The 13482-nt window shown below is 45.4% G+C and overlaps 1 protein-coding gene across 1 annotated transcript in view; it reads left to right on the top strand.

The window, feature by feature from the left end:
- The window catches only part of LOC103675769 (maestro heat-like repeat-containing protein family member 7), a 33181-nt gene that overhangs the window by 13060 nt on the left and 6639 nt on the right, over positions 1-13482 (top strand). Inside the window, exons 5-7 of the mRNA XM_008704905.2 lie at positions 10381-10539; positions 10920-11042; positions 11932-12037. Of these exons, the coding sequence (XP_008703127.2) occupies positions 10381-10539; positions 10920-11042; positions 11932-12037 (388 nt within the window). The remainder of the gene's footprint in view (positions 1-10380; positions 10540-10919; positions 11043-11931; positions 12038-13482) is intronic.

Here is a 13482-nt window from a genome sequence, read left to right as displayed (position 1 = left end):
CCTGACGCCACCCTGTTGCAGGCATTTGCAGAGTACTTCACCCAGATGCAGCTCACCACCCTGGTGCTGACAGCCATGGAGGGCCTGACCGACAGCAGGGCCAAGGTGTCTCTGGCAGCAGCCCAGCTGATGAGTGCTGTCATGAAAGAGCGGGGCCGAGACATGATAAAGGTAGTGTGGTGCTGTGGTGGGAGCTCTGCCCTGCACACCTGGAGCCTGGGTTCTCTCCTGGCTCTATTCCTAACCATCTTTAAGAGTCTTGTGAAGTCCCTCTCCTCTAGAGACCTTAATTCATTCACTTCTAAAATGTAGGCTTGGGCTAGATTTTCTCTGTGGTCAGTCCCACTGAGCTCTGACATCTGTAATCCTGAGCTCAGAACTACAGTGGCTTGTATCTGGGGGGCTGGTTCCTCAGTTAATGACAACCACATGCAGGAGTATAAGCAGCTTCTGGGCCTAGTAGCCAGAGCACAAGGAAGTATTGTGGGTGGGGGGGCTTATCCTGGTTGCCAGGGGCGTTAGGGGGCTTAGATTACTGTGAAGGGTAAGGCTATGGGTTGCAAACCAGCAAGCTCATGGAATGACTGACCTATGAGTAAATTTTCTTTCAGGATAACATATAAAAGTTCACATTTCCCACTCCACTGAAAAAATTTTTTAAATGAGGCCACATAGGGCAACTCTTTGGGTGGCCACTGTCCCTTTTATATGTGGCTCGGGCTCTCCAGACTTTCCTCTCTCTGAATCCCCCGACACCTGTTGCCTTCACTCATTTATATGACTTGCCTGGTCTACGTACCAGAAATGGAGGTGTGTCCTGGAGGTATTAGAATAAAATGGACTTCCCAGAGACCCATATATCAGGAATCTGAGGGCCAAATGAGAGTCCTGTGGTACCCCACATCCAATGCCAACTGTCCCTGCAGTTTCACGGGTTGAAAGTTGATCTCAGTGGGGTGAGGGAGCCCTGAAGTGTCTCTAGGGTTTTTGCCTTCTTTTCTGGAGTCTCTTGTGTCTCCCGAGTAACCTCGGAGCGACTCTCTGAACTTTGGGCTGTGGGCAGGCCTTTTGTTTTAGTAGGCGTCAGTGAGCTTCTGGAGTTGTTTTTGAGACTCCTGCTGACCTGGCCTCTGGCACCTAGAACTCTGCCTTAAGAAGAGAGTCACTGTCAGGATTGCAAGTAGCCCCTTGAGTCTGGGAGTTGATAGCTAGGGAGGAGGAGGGGAGGCAAGGAAACAATCCCTGAGACTCTTGTGGCTCTTCCCTGTAGATTGAGGAAATTGTGGAGGGGATTCTGGAACGGCTCAACTCACAGCTGGAGCCCAACACGAAGGAGGAGACCCTGCGGGCCATGTGCTTGTTGGCTGGCAACAACACCCATCACGTCGTGCCCTTGCTTCTCAACAAGCCCCTGCCTTGGGATAGGTACCTGTCCCATGGCCTGGGAACATATTCTCCAGCCCAATAAACCCTCTCCTCCCTCAGCCTGAGCCCAACAAAAAAATCACCATGCAAGGGTGCTTTCCCTTTGACACCAAAATCATCTCTGTGTTCTCTGGCCAAGTCTAGACCCCAAGAACTGGCCCTTCATGGGCCTGAGACCAGATTCGTCCTAGGACCTTGGTTACCAGGGCCCATGACATAGCTGTTCCTGGGTCCTGCAGAACCAACCTGGCGCTGTGGAAGGCATTTGGCACCAAGCGAGAGACCACAATCAGCGTCCTGCAGCTGCTCATAGGCATCCTGGAAAAACTCCACTCCAGAGAGGAAACTAAGGAGATGGCCTTCCAGCCTGTGGCGGTCAGCATGAGGGAGGGGGGAGACTAGGACTTACTGTTCTGGGACTTGGGGGCAGAGCTGAAGGTCAAGGGCCATAGGGTGGGAGCAGATCTTAGAGAAGAGCAATCACTAATACTGTACATTTGAGGGGCGCCTGGGTGGCTCAGTCAGTTGAGCATCTGACTCTTGATTTTAGCTCAGGTCCTGGTTTTAGGGTTGTGGGATCCAGCCCCCCATTCGGCTGCCTGCTCTGTGGGGAGTCTGCTTGAGATTCTCTCTCTCTCACTGTCCCTCTGCTTCTCCTCCTGCTCATGCTTTTTTTCTCTCTCTCAGATAAAAATAAGTAAATCTTAAAAAACAATACTATACTTTCGATTTGCATTTTAACCTCCTTTTCCCACCTGTATATCTAAGAACTGAGTGATGTAGAGAGAACAGGGATTGATCCCATTTTATGGATGAGGAAACTGATGTTTAGAGCTAAGAAGCTTTTTCTGTCTCCTGATTCTGGGGCTGGCATTCCTTTTTCCAGGGGCTGGGGGGTGGCATGAGGGTTGGAGGCAGAAGGAGTTTGGTTACCAGGGGTAGACAAAGTAGTCCCCAAATCATGTTCTGCTGAAAAGTTAGAGTTGCTTCCCATTCTGTTTTTGATGTCAGAGGAGTAAAGAGAAGGCAGATTGCATGTGTGCAATCTCATTTCCCTAAGGAAGAGTGGTGGGCTTTCAGTCTTTGGGTGCTTCTTACAAGCCTGAGTCAGAGTGAGCTGTGCCCTTTGGGCATTGATGGGGAGGGCAGGGTGGGACTCAGTGTATGGGGCCGTGGGACCATCTTATGTCTTCCTCCACTGTCTCCCAGGTGACATGTGCTCTATGTGAGATGCTGTCAGGGTCCCTGTGCCAGGAGGCCGTCCAGGAGCTCTACCCCCGGCTCTTGCTGGCTATACTATGTCATCTCTGCTGGGTGATTGAGCAAAATGTCCCCCAGAAGATGGTGGTCTACAGCAAGGAGGGGGGCCCAGGCAGCAAGAGCAAGCCCTTTGACCCCACTAGGTAAACCTAACCCCCCCCATGATGGATGGCTGGGACTAGCCAGTTCCAGAGGGCCATGGACGACCCCTGTGCTAGAATAGTCTCACATATTTCCAACCTTCTCATTTCTCTTCTTGTATGAATGCTTCAGCTGATCTACTCAATACTTCATGTCCATGTTCAAAACTGCACATAAAGAGATTCAAGTAGGTGGTAGGTGGCAGGGCAAGCCCACATCTATGTCATTCTCTCCATGCAGTTGTGGCCATTCGAATCTCATTGCATTGTCACTAGCTCTACCATCTTGCACAAGTCGTGACTGGGATTCCATTTTCTCATCTTGAAAATGGGGGTTGAACTCCTAAACGTGTGATTGTCACACTTTTTTTTTTTTTAACCTCAGGACATTCTACTCAAATGGAATCTTATGTAAAATGAAGACAAATAAAACCAATAAGCAGAGACATTCTGATTAGATGGGTGTGGAGGTGAAGAGATATCCTAACCCCATTCTGTGCCCCAGAGAACAGAATTGGAAAACCACAGCACTGAGATCTCTCTGTAGTCTCTTTTACAAGACTCTGTGGTTGGATGAGGGCCAGGGTTGAAGGAGTGGATGGGCAATCAGAGATGGGTTTCATAGAGCCATGAATCTTTGTCACCAGGAAAGCAGAACACAGCTACCAGAGCAGGAAACTGTATCCTGGCTTCCCAACACAGGATACGAGTGAGGGCATAATGCGTTGTCCATCCTTTTGTCCCTTTCTTTTCACAAACCCAATGGTGGTGACTTTCAGTTGTGCCCTGGAGGTAGTGAAGTTGGTATTCTTGGCTGCTGCTTATGATGGAGTGGTGTTCTATGCAAATCAGCATCACTGCTGGGATCTTCTGTCCTGCCCCAAGTTTTACTACATAGGGATCATGGACCTGACAAGGTGAGGCTATTTCCCAAGTAACCCTGGCACCACTCTAGTCTCCTGACCCCAATTTCCCAAGTCCCAGCCTTCAACTGTCCCTTCCCCACCTCCCAGCCCTCTGGTCTCCTGATTCTTCAGCACTCACGTCTTCCCTGTTCCATGCTCTCCAGTCCCTTGCCAACTCCCCCCCCCCAGCAACTGTTGGCTTCCTTTGTCCCACCCCAGTGGCATTGTGAAGAACTGTGAACCTGCCATCCTACACCGAATCCTCAACCTCGTCAGGAACCTCCTTTATAGCTCCAACTATCATCGGAAGATCCTGGCCAGGACCTTCTATGCACAGGTGAAGCCTGGGAAAAGGTCCACAGCCTGAGCCATTCATTTCCTGGGCTGAGGAGCATTTAACAGAAATGTTAAATAACTAGCCCCCAAAAGAGGAAAGAATAAGACTGAGACATTTAAAATGGTGTTCCCTTCTCTGGCACTCAGGTGCCTGATTAAAGGAGGCAGGAAATCCTGAGGAGGGGGCCAATATCTCAACCTCCAGAATGATCCATGGATCCGAGCATCTGACTCAAAATTCAAACCTTATCAGCATTATATTCCGTCCTCCTATCAGGATACCCTCTGTCCTTACCTTAGTCTCCACCCCATGTGCAGATCTGCCACTGCTCTCAACTGGACACACTCCTTACCTGAGTATGGGACCTGAGGGAGGGCTGAGGTGGGTGCTGGGTACTCATAACCTTTTCTCCATCCATAGCTGTAGTCTCCTCATACCCACAGCTCCTCTGGCACCGATCAGTGGCTCAGACTCTGGGGCAAGACTTTTTGGGCAATCTTATCAAGTGGGTCAAAGAGCCCAATCTCATTATGAAGGAAGTTGGGCTTCGTGGAATCAGTAACCTGGCACTGCACCCAGGACAAGTAAGAGTGGGGAGGACCAAATGGGAATCAAGTGTTAGTCCCTGAAGCATTTAATTTACCTCCCTTGGGTCTCTTAGTTACCTTGGGTTTAGCATGTTCCCCAATCTCCCATCCTAGGGCAGCACAACATCTGGTTTGTAGACTCACATAGACTGGTCATCAGGCCTCCCAAACCCCATGAGCACCAGCCTTCTACTTCCCAGGCACATCCAGTCCCTGGATTGCCCATGTCTGTTTCTCTTAGGCACCATCTGTTTCCCCAAAACCCTGTCCCCAGAGTGTTGCATGATCCCCAGGTGGTGAGTGATCTCTGGCTTCTTCCAAACAGTCAGAATCTCTGAAGGGCCAGGTTCCATTCTTGCGAGACTTGCTGAAGAATGAAGCGCGAGTGACAGTGCAGGCAGTAAAAAGCCTACGGAACATCATCTGTCATGGGAACGGAGAGGACACCAAGGTTGTCTTTTGCAGCATCTCCAAGCAACTGCGTCCACTCATCAATGATGTATGGGTTTAAATCCCTAGGATCAGTTGGGAACAGTATGGGCTGGGGCTGAAGAGGAATCCTGGAAACTGAGCTGAGGGTACTGGGGCGGGTCTATGGGACTTGGTGGAAGGCTGAAGTCATGGAAGGGCAGCCAAAAGGAGACTTGGCTACTTGAACCCATGCATAAAATCGTCCCGGATGCATTCCCTATTACAGACAGACCTAGCGCACACTCATCTACCTATTCTCTCACCAGGAGCCACTGAAGGAAAAAAAAATGACATGCTGCTATGAAATTTGTTCTGGAGTGAAGAGTGGGGAGACAACCCACAACTCTACCCTCTTCCTAGACAACACAGGGACCCCAGAATGCTAGCAACCTTGTCGAAAGGACCCAAAGGATCAGGAGTCTGAACTGCCCAGAGCAATCCACTCCACGTCTTAGCCTCCCTACAGATCATAGAATTTTAGAGCCAAGAAACTTGACGCATGCTTTCAATGCCCCTATTCTGGCATCTATAACTCTGTAATTTTTAGAACTTTGGATTTGAATTAGTTTTGTATTGATCTCATCTCTTTTGTGAGCCTGGACACTCCATGATGGCAGGGTCAATGTCTGATTCATCTATTTTTTTCTTTTTTTTTTTTAAGATTTTATTTATTTATTTGAGGGGCGCCTGGGTGGCTCAGTCGTTGAGCGTCTGCCTTCTGCTCAGGGCGTGATCCTGGCATTCTGGGATCGAGCCCCACATCAGGCTCCTCCGCTGGGAGCCTGCTTCTTCCTCTCCCACTCCCCCTGCTTGTGTTCCCTCTCTCATGGCTGTCTCTATCTCTGTCAAATGAATAAATAAAATCTTTGAAAAAAAAGATTTTATTTATTTATTTGAGGTGGGGGAGGGACAGAGGGAGAGAGAGAGACTCTCAGGCAGACTCCCCTCTGAGCATGGAGCCAGATGCAGGGCTTGATCTCATGACCCTGAGATCATGACCTGAGCTGAAACCAAAAGTTAGATGCTTAACAGACTGAGCTGCCCAGGCACCCCCTGATTTATCCATTTTTACATGTTTTAAAATTCACCATGTATACTTAACAAAGGCTAAGGATAATATCTTTATCATCCACCCAAAATATAAGGACCTTAGAATGCCCTGCTTAGAATGCTGTAACTCTGGGGTGTCTGGGTGACTTAATCCATTGAGTGTCCAGCTCTTGGTTTCAGCTCTGGTCATGATCTCAGCATTGTGGGATTATGCCCTGCATCTGGCTCCATGCTCAGTGGGGAGTCTGCTTGAGATTCTCTCTCTGTCCCCCCACACTCACATGCTCTCTCTCTCTTTAAAATAAATAAATCTTTTTTTAAAAAAAGAAAGATTTAGCTATAATGACACTCTCCCATATTATGGATTAACATTGTCTAGGATTTTAGTTCCACAGTCTTTTAAAATCCCTGGATTTGGTCTTTATGTCATCGTTACCAGCATAATCGTTGTTATTGTTTTGTACAATTAATACTTACTTCGATTTATAAACATGGACAAACGTCTTTGCCTTCCTTTTCTTCTCACAGCTCTCTGCTCCCCTCCGGATACATTTTTTTTTCTTCTTCCTTTGTGTTTTCTTCCTCAAGGGTCTGTTAATAGGAAACACTCTCAGTCTTTGTCTAAAAATGTCTTTATTTTGCCTCACATGTGTCTTTACCTTTAAATAGATTAGGAGGTGTTGGCATGGATTACTTTGGGCTTAGCCTGGTTGAGTTCTCTGAGTTTCTTGAAATCTCTGTTTATGTCTTTCACCAAACTTGAGAAGTTTTCAACCATTATTTCTTTCAAGTTTTTTCAGCACTATACTTTGCCCTCTCCTTTTAGAAATCTGATGGCACAAATATTTAGGCTTTTTGTTATTGTCCCATAGGTCCCAGGATTTTGTTCATTTTCAATCACTTTTTCTTTTTTTGTTCAGACTAGATACTTTTTATTGCTCTGTGTTCAAGTTCACTTTCCTCCGATATCTGTTTTGCCAATGAATGTACCCAGTCTCGTATTTCTTGGTTCTCAAGTTTCTTTTTGATATATTGTTTCTTTGCTGAAAATTTTTATTTCTGTATTTATTTCAAGAGTATTCATTGTTGCTTTTTTGTGCATTTTGTATAATAACTGCTTTCAGCCTTTGCATGCTGAGTAATTTTGGGATTGTATCATGGACATTATGAATATTAGGTTATATGACTCTGGGTGTCACTTAAGTCCTATGGAGAATGTTGATATTATTGTGTTAGCAGCAATTGATCTGTTTAACTTCAGGCTGCAAGTTCTGACTAGCCTTCTGTGTGTGGGGGCTGTGATTTCAATGTCAGTTTTGAATTCATAGCCTTTGCTCTTCTGAGTTTGTGCCACCCACTGGCCAGCCTGGGATCTGAACCGTTGTCTCTTCTGTAGTTCAGTTTTCAAAGTCTAGTATGTGGTTTACAGTCAGGTCTATGCGTGGAGTGAGCACAGGAGTTCATAAACAACTTTATAGGGGCACTGTCCCTAGCTCCTCCCTCTCTGTGACTTCCCTGGTTTTACAGTTCTTTGGGGTTCCCTTTTTCCAGTTGTCTCGCAAAAAGGGCTGGTGCTTTAGTTACTCTGCAATGTCAGGCACTTCTGTGACTATGCTCACATCTGGGCCAAGTGGCATGAGGGCAGAGGAAATAAAGCAAAGGGGGTTTGTCCATCCTCTTGGGCCCTAAGCTCCTTCAAACGGAGAGTCAGTTTCCCCTCCCTGAGAGTTTTGGCTCCTATAGACTCCCATGGGGCTTGTTTTAGAACTGTGATATAGGAGAATAGAGGGAAGAAAAAAGAAATGAGGGATTTCCCTATTCTCTTTGAGCATTTTGATTTGCCTTTCTGGCTCTTTGAGCATTAAGTAGAAGGCTTCTCTTGGAGCTGTCTGTCTGTCCATGGTGCTTGCTTCTCAGCTTCTGGTTGCCTTGTAAGGCAGGCTAGGAAGACCAGCAGGTATGAACAGATGTGACCCTAGGTTATTGAGACCAGTGATATCTGCCTGTCCCTGCAGTAGCTGGAGGGTCAGCAACCTCTTCATCTTTGGCGTCTGGGGATCTTATTTTCTTAAAGCTCAGCATTTAAAAAAGTATTTTGTATATTTTATCTAGCATTTAAAGTTATTTATAGTGGGAAAGTTGTCAGGTTATCTTTTCTTCCATATTGCTAGAATGGAAAGTTGATTTATGGTCTAATCAAGGAATAGTAAATTGTCATCATTTATACAATGAAACCTGGCAGAATGAAAAGAACCCTGACCCAGAGGTCATAGGATCTGGGTTCCTGGTGCTGCTTTACTACTCACCTACTCATAGGAACTTACTTAGGCAAAGCTCAGTAGTTTAATCATTTATAAACTATTCTTCTTTATTTTGTTGGTGTATCCTCTTTTCTCTCTTCTTTCTGTCCTATTCTTTGGGATTTCTTTAGATTTATTCTCTGTGTTTCTTAATTTTTATTTTCTATTTCTCCTCTCTTTGTCTACCTTGGAAGAATTTCTGGGCTGATTCCCTTCTTACTTTAGCTGTGGTTATTCTGCTATTCAACCCACCTATTGAATTTTTATTACATTTTAAAAAAAATTTTATGAAGCAGGTCCTCTTCATTTTTTTCTTCTGGTTGATCGTGTGGTATCTGACTACCTATTACATTATTCTATAGGGACACTGCCTTACCTTTGACTGTATTTATTTGTCTACTTATTTACTTATAATTTCAAAGTTTAAAAAATGTCCTCAATAACTTTTTTAACATAATCTTCCTGAGGATTCAGTTATACTTTCTCTGAAGTTTTGTTTTTATTATATTATTAATTGTGCCCTTGGACGTTGCAGGTTTCTTTTTTTTTTTTTTTCTCTTGTGGTGCTGGTTTTCCTAAACGTTTGAAGAGTCTTGGCAGTAAGTTCTGGAAATTTTACATTACTGACTTTTAACTGGCCCTCTGTGAAAGTAATACCTATTACTGCAGTCCGACTTCAGTAATTACGGGGAAGCGGCCAGAGATATGTGGACATTTGGATGTGCCAATAGCGAGTCTTTTGACTATCGGGCTCCCTGCTCTTCCTGGGTATTGCCAGACACCCAGGGCACCATCCTCACTCTGGTCTAGACAGTACACTCCCTGCTCTGTTGGGGTGTTATATTCCCCTGCTGCTTGCTACTTAATAAGGAGGATATTGGGAGGGCAGGGTGCAAGGAGAAGGTGGAAGGAGATTGTATGCCTGAACTACAGCACTCCAAATGACCACCCTGTCGGTTGCCCAGCATCCCCTTCTGTTCCCTGTATTCCCAGCTGTTAAGCTTGGAACATTCCCAGAACATACCCACCTCCTCCAGCAGTCTGTTCTTGCCCAAACTTTAGGCGGTGGTTTCAACGTTAATTCCTGTCTGCTGTTTGTCTTTCAGGCGTACTCTAGTTCTTGTGGGGGGATCCCATCTACTATTTCAGATCCGTAATGGATTTACAAAAACCATATCTCTACTATTTCTTTCAGGAATTTGGGGCAAGAAGGGATAACTGAAGTAATAATACTCAGTCATTGATCTTGAGCTGATCTGCCTGTGATACTTTTTAGTTAAAGTACTGACATTGAGTCATCTCTCTGGCTATTTTGTTCACTGGGCAAAAAATAATAATGTGTACATCCAATTTGTTAAAATATCTGCTTCCCAAATCCTACAAGTTCGGGGACTATCTGTTTGTCCCACCATGTCTCTGTTATTTGGCACTATGCCTAGCTCATGATAGGTACTCAGTTAATGTTTGTTCAATTAATATATACTCTTGAAAGTGTATAGTTTAGCTGTTTATGACCATTGTTAATTAATACAAACCAATATATAGATTAAGCAATTTTATTCACAGCATAACTAGGATAACCGTATGTATTCTTAAAAATACATATATTTTAAAGCTAAATCCCTAGGGGAGAATTAAGTTACAAGTTGTAGATATGGTCCAGGGCAGATCTGAAACTATGGTCTTGGTTTCCCTAGCTCTGTGCCTTAACAAAGGGACTTAGTAGCTCTGCGGCTCTAAAGAGAATTACTCAGATACACAAACCACGATGGCTTTGCATTATGTAACACAATGCCATCCGTGTACTTTGGACATGGAAGTGAGATGTGGGAGTATGGAAACCAGGCCAGGCAGGGCCAGAGGGAAGCCACAGCTGCCTTAGCTCCATTTTGCTCTGTCTGGCAGGAGAGGGACCAGGTGAAGATTTCGGCCACCTCTGCCCTGGGCTACATGTTGCGTCAGGTTGACAAATTCAAGCCTGGACTCTCCACCCGAAGAGAGATCTACACTTTTCTAGTCCCACTGCTGCTTAGCATTCAGGATAACAACACCGAGGTAGTCAAGGTACTGGTGACCTCTGTGCTGCCAACCTCAGCCTGATTCATCCCTCTTTCTGCTAGAGCATAGCCTTTGGCCCTTTTTCATGAGCCCAGCCTTGGCTGTACATTTTATATCCACCTCCTTGGTGTCATCCTTCAGGCTGGCTCTGAGCCCCTTTACCCTCTTTTGGGTGCCATTGATCTCATCCTGATATGGTTCTGCTTCCTGAAGGTATTCATGTCCCATGTCATGAACAAGGTCCCATGTTTCACCTGATCCCACCTACGAACCCACAACGATGCCCCTTGGGGGCTAGCTTTGTGGTCTTCTGCTTAGCTGCCTGGCCTGGCTCTGTACAGCCATAGGAGAGAGGCTTTGGGAATTCCCTTCTCTCCATCATGTAGGCCTGCGGTGGGGCCCTGACCGAGTGGACCAATGTGATTGGCTGGTCATCACTCACACAGACATTCCGGCATACCACCCTCAGCGATCACATCCAGGTATTGGAAGAAACGTGCAGGTACCTGGTGAGTAAGAGTCTCTGAGAAGACAGGCCACAGTACTCAGGTTAGGGACTCAGAGGCAGGCTGAGAGGCTAAATAGGGGAAGGCTGACAGAAGATACATTCTTTTCATTCCTTGATTCTCATTCTTTATCATGAGCAAACTCTGAGAATCCACATTTGGGCTGCCAGTCCCTCATTCTTCATCTCTGATTCTCTTAGCAGCATCCCAGTCTCTGCTTTCAGAGGTGAGGAAGGTCATGTGAGGGTAGTAGATAGCAGTGGGACAGAAGTTTTCTGGTTACAGCTGGTAGGAAAAGATGTAGGCAGGAGTCATCAGGGCTTTTGGTCAGTAGTCATGGTGTTAAGGGTCTGCGGCTCCTACAAAGTTGAGAACAGGGCAGGATCAGGAATCCTTCTGGAAAAGTAAATATTTAAGGGCTAAGCAAGTAGGTTAGGAACCAACATTAGTAATTTTAATACTATGGATTTTGATGCTTATTTTACCTTCCATAGGTAGAGCACTTTACAGTTTACAAGCACTTCTATATCTGTTATCCCATTAGAGCCTTACAATTATGTAAAAGAAGTTGGGCAGGTTTTATTTCAACTGTTAAAGATGAGAAAACTGAAGCCGGTGTCAGGGCCAGGATTCAATCCCGGGTCTCCTGACTCCAAATCAGTTGTTTCTTCCCTTATCATGTTGGTATGAAGGAGCAAAATTCTCTCTATGATCTTCCTGCTAAGTCTTCCCTCTTCCTGGGGTCTGGGTGTCTGCGGCTACACATTCAAGCACCTTCAGCTGCCTGAAGACAGAACAGTGCTGCTTGTGGACAGGGTGAGAGGGTTAGGAGTATTTCTAGGGCCCCCCACCCCTAGCTCCTGGTCAGTACCACCCCTCTTTGGCTTCACAGGTGAGCACAAGCAAAACACAGCTGGTGGGGGACTTACTGTGCCAGAGCTTTGGCTTCCTGAAGAGCCCTCAGTCCTTCCTAAGGGCAGCTGCCATCAACTTCATAGGTAAGATGCTTCCTCCTGGCCACCCCTCCCTCTTCTCTTCAGCAGGGGAGCCCTCCTTGACCTTCTGCAAGGGCTAAGCCAGAACCACGGTACCGTGAAGCCGGTCACCTCCTTCCCTAGCTCGGATCTGATTAGAGAGGTTGTCCTGTGACCAGGCTCGAAGTCCCTGTTAGAAAGCTAGAGGAGGAAGAGAAGGCTTTGTGCCTTTGCCCCACTCTGTGAGGATCCACCCACATGGTCTGCACTCTGTAGAGTGCAGAAGAGAACCATATTCGTTTGGAAGGGGAAAAACTATTGCTTTCACAGGAACCCTATGGATTTTCAAAAATATTTTTGTTTTAAACAAGGATAGTAGTACAGTATGTGTGAATGTTAGAAAACCTAAAAAATTCAGATTGGCAAAAAAGAAAAAAATAAATAATGCCAGAAATTCTAGCATTTGGGTTTAACCACTGTTAACATTCTAGAATTTTCCCCTAAGAATATACTACTCACACATACACTCACACACACATAGCCATTTTAAAAACATGAAGTTTGGTCTACTGTTGTTTTCCCTTTCTGTGTCGCCAATATGTGCCATTAACGTGCCCTTCAGCATTGCTTTTCACCCCTGTGTAATATTAATTCCATTTATGGGTGGATTTATGAAACTACTTAATCCTTCCTTATTTTTGAATATTGAGACTGTGTCATTTTTGTTTTTTGTTTTTAAGTAGCCCACCTCATCTTTTGTTTTTATAAGCAGGGACATGGTGATTAAATCTCTACATGCCATCATGATTATTTTAAGATAAATTTCTTCATAAGTAGAATTGCTAGGCCCAAAGGGTATGCAAAATTTTAAGGATTTTGCTGCTTTAACTGCCATCTAAAAAGTTTGAATCACAGGGTGCCTGGGTAGCAGAGTCGGTTGAGCATCCAACTCTTGGTTTTGGCTCAGGTCTGATCTCAGGGTCATGAGATCGAGCCCCATGTCAGGCTCCATACTCAGCACGCAGTCTGCGTGTGTTTCTATCTCTCTCTGCCCCTCTCCCCTGTGCGCACTCTCTCTCTCTGAAATAAAATAAATCTTAAAAAAAAAGTTTGAATTGTTTTCCATTGTTACCAGTTCTGCATGCAAGTTTCCATTTTGCAGATATTTGCCAACTCTGGGTAATATTTTAAAAATCATTACCAATTTGATAGGCAAAAAGAGTTGTTGTTCTGATGAATATTTTTTTTTATCAGAAGTGAAGTGAAATATTGTTTTCCTATGTTCCTTGGCAATGCTTATTTTATTTTTGCAAATTAATTGCCTCATGCCCTTTGTCCATTTTTCTTTTGGTGTGGGAACCCCATGGAGTTTGACATCCTGGGTTCGTGCCCTACTTGTCACATGCCAACAACATTTTCCTGGGTCACCGCCACTCTGAGGGTTGTTCTTCCCCTAGAACGCTGGCACA

This window comes from Ursus maritimus, unplaced genomic scaffold, assembly GCF_017311325.1.
Source record: "Ursus maritimus isolate PB19 unplaced genomic scaffold, ASM1731132v1 scaffold_26, whole genome shotgun sequence".
NCBI lineage: Eukaryota > Metazoa > Chordata > Mammalia > Carnivora > Ursidae > Ursus > Ursus maritimus.
This window is presented reverse-complemented; position numbering and strand designations above follow the sequence as displayed.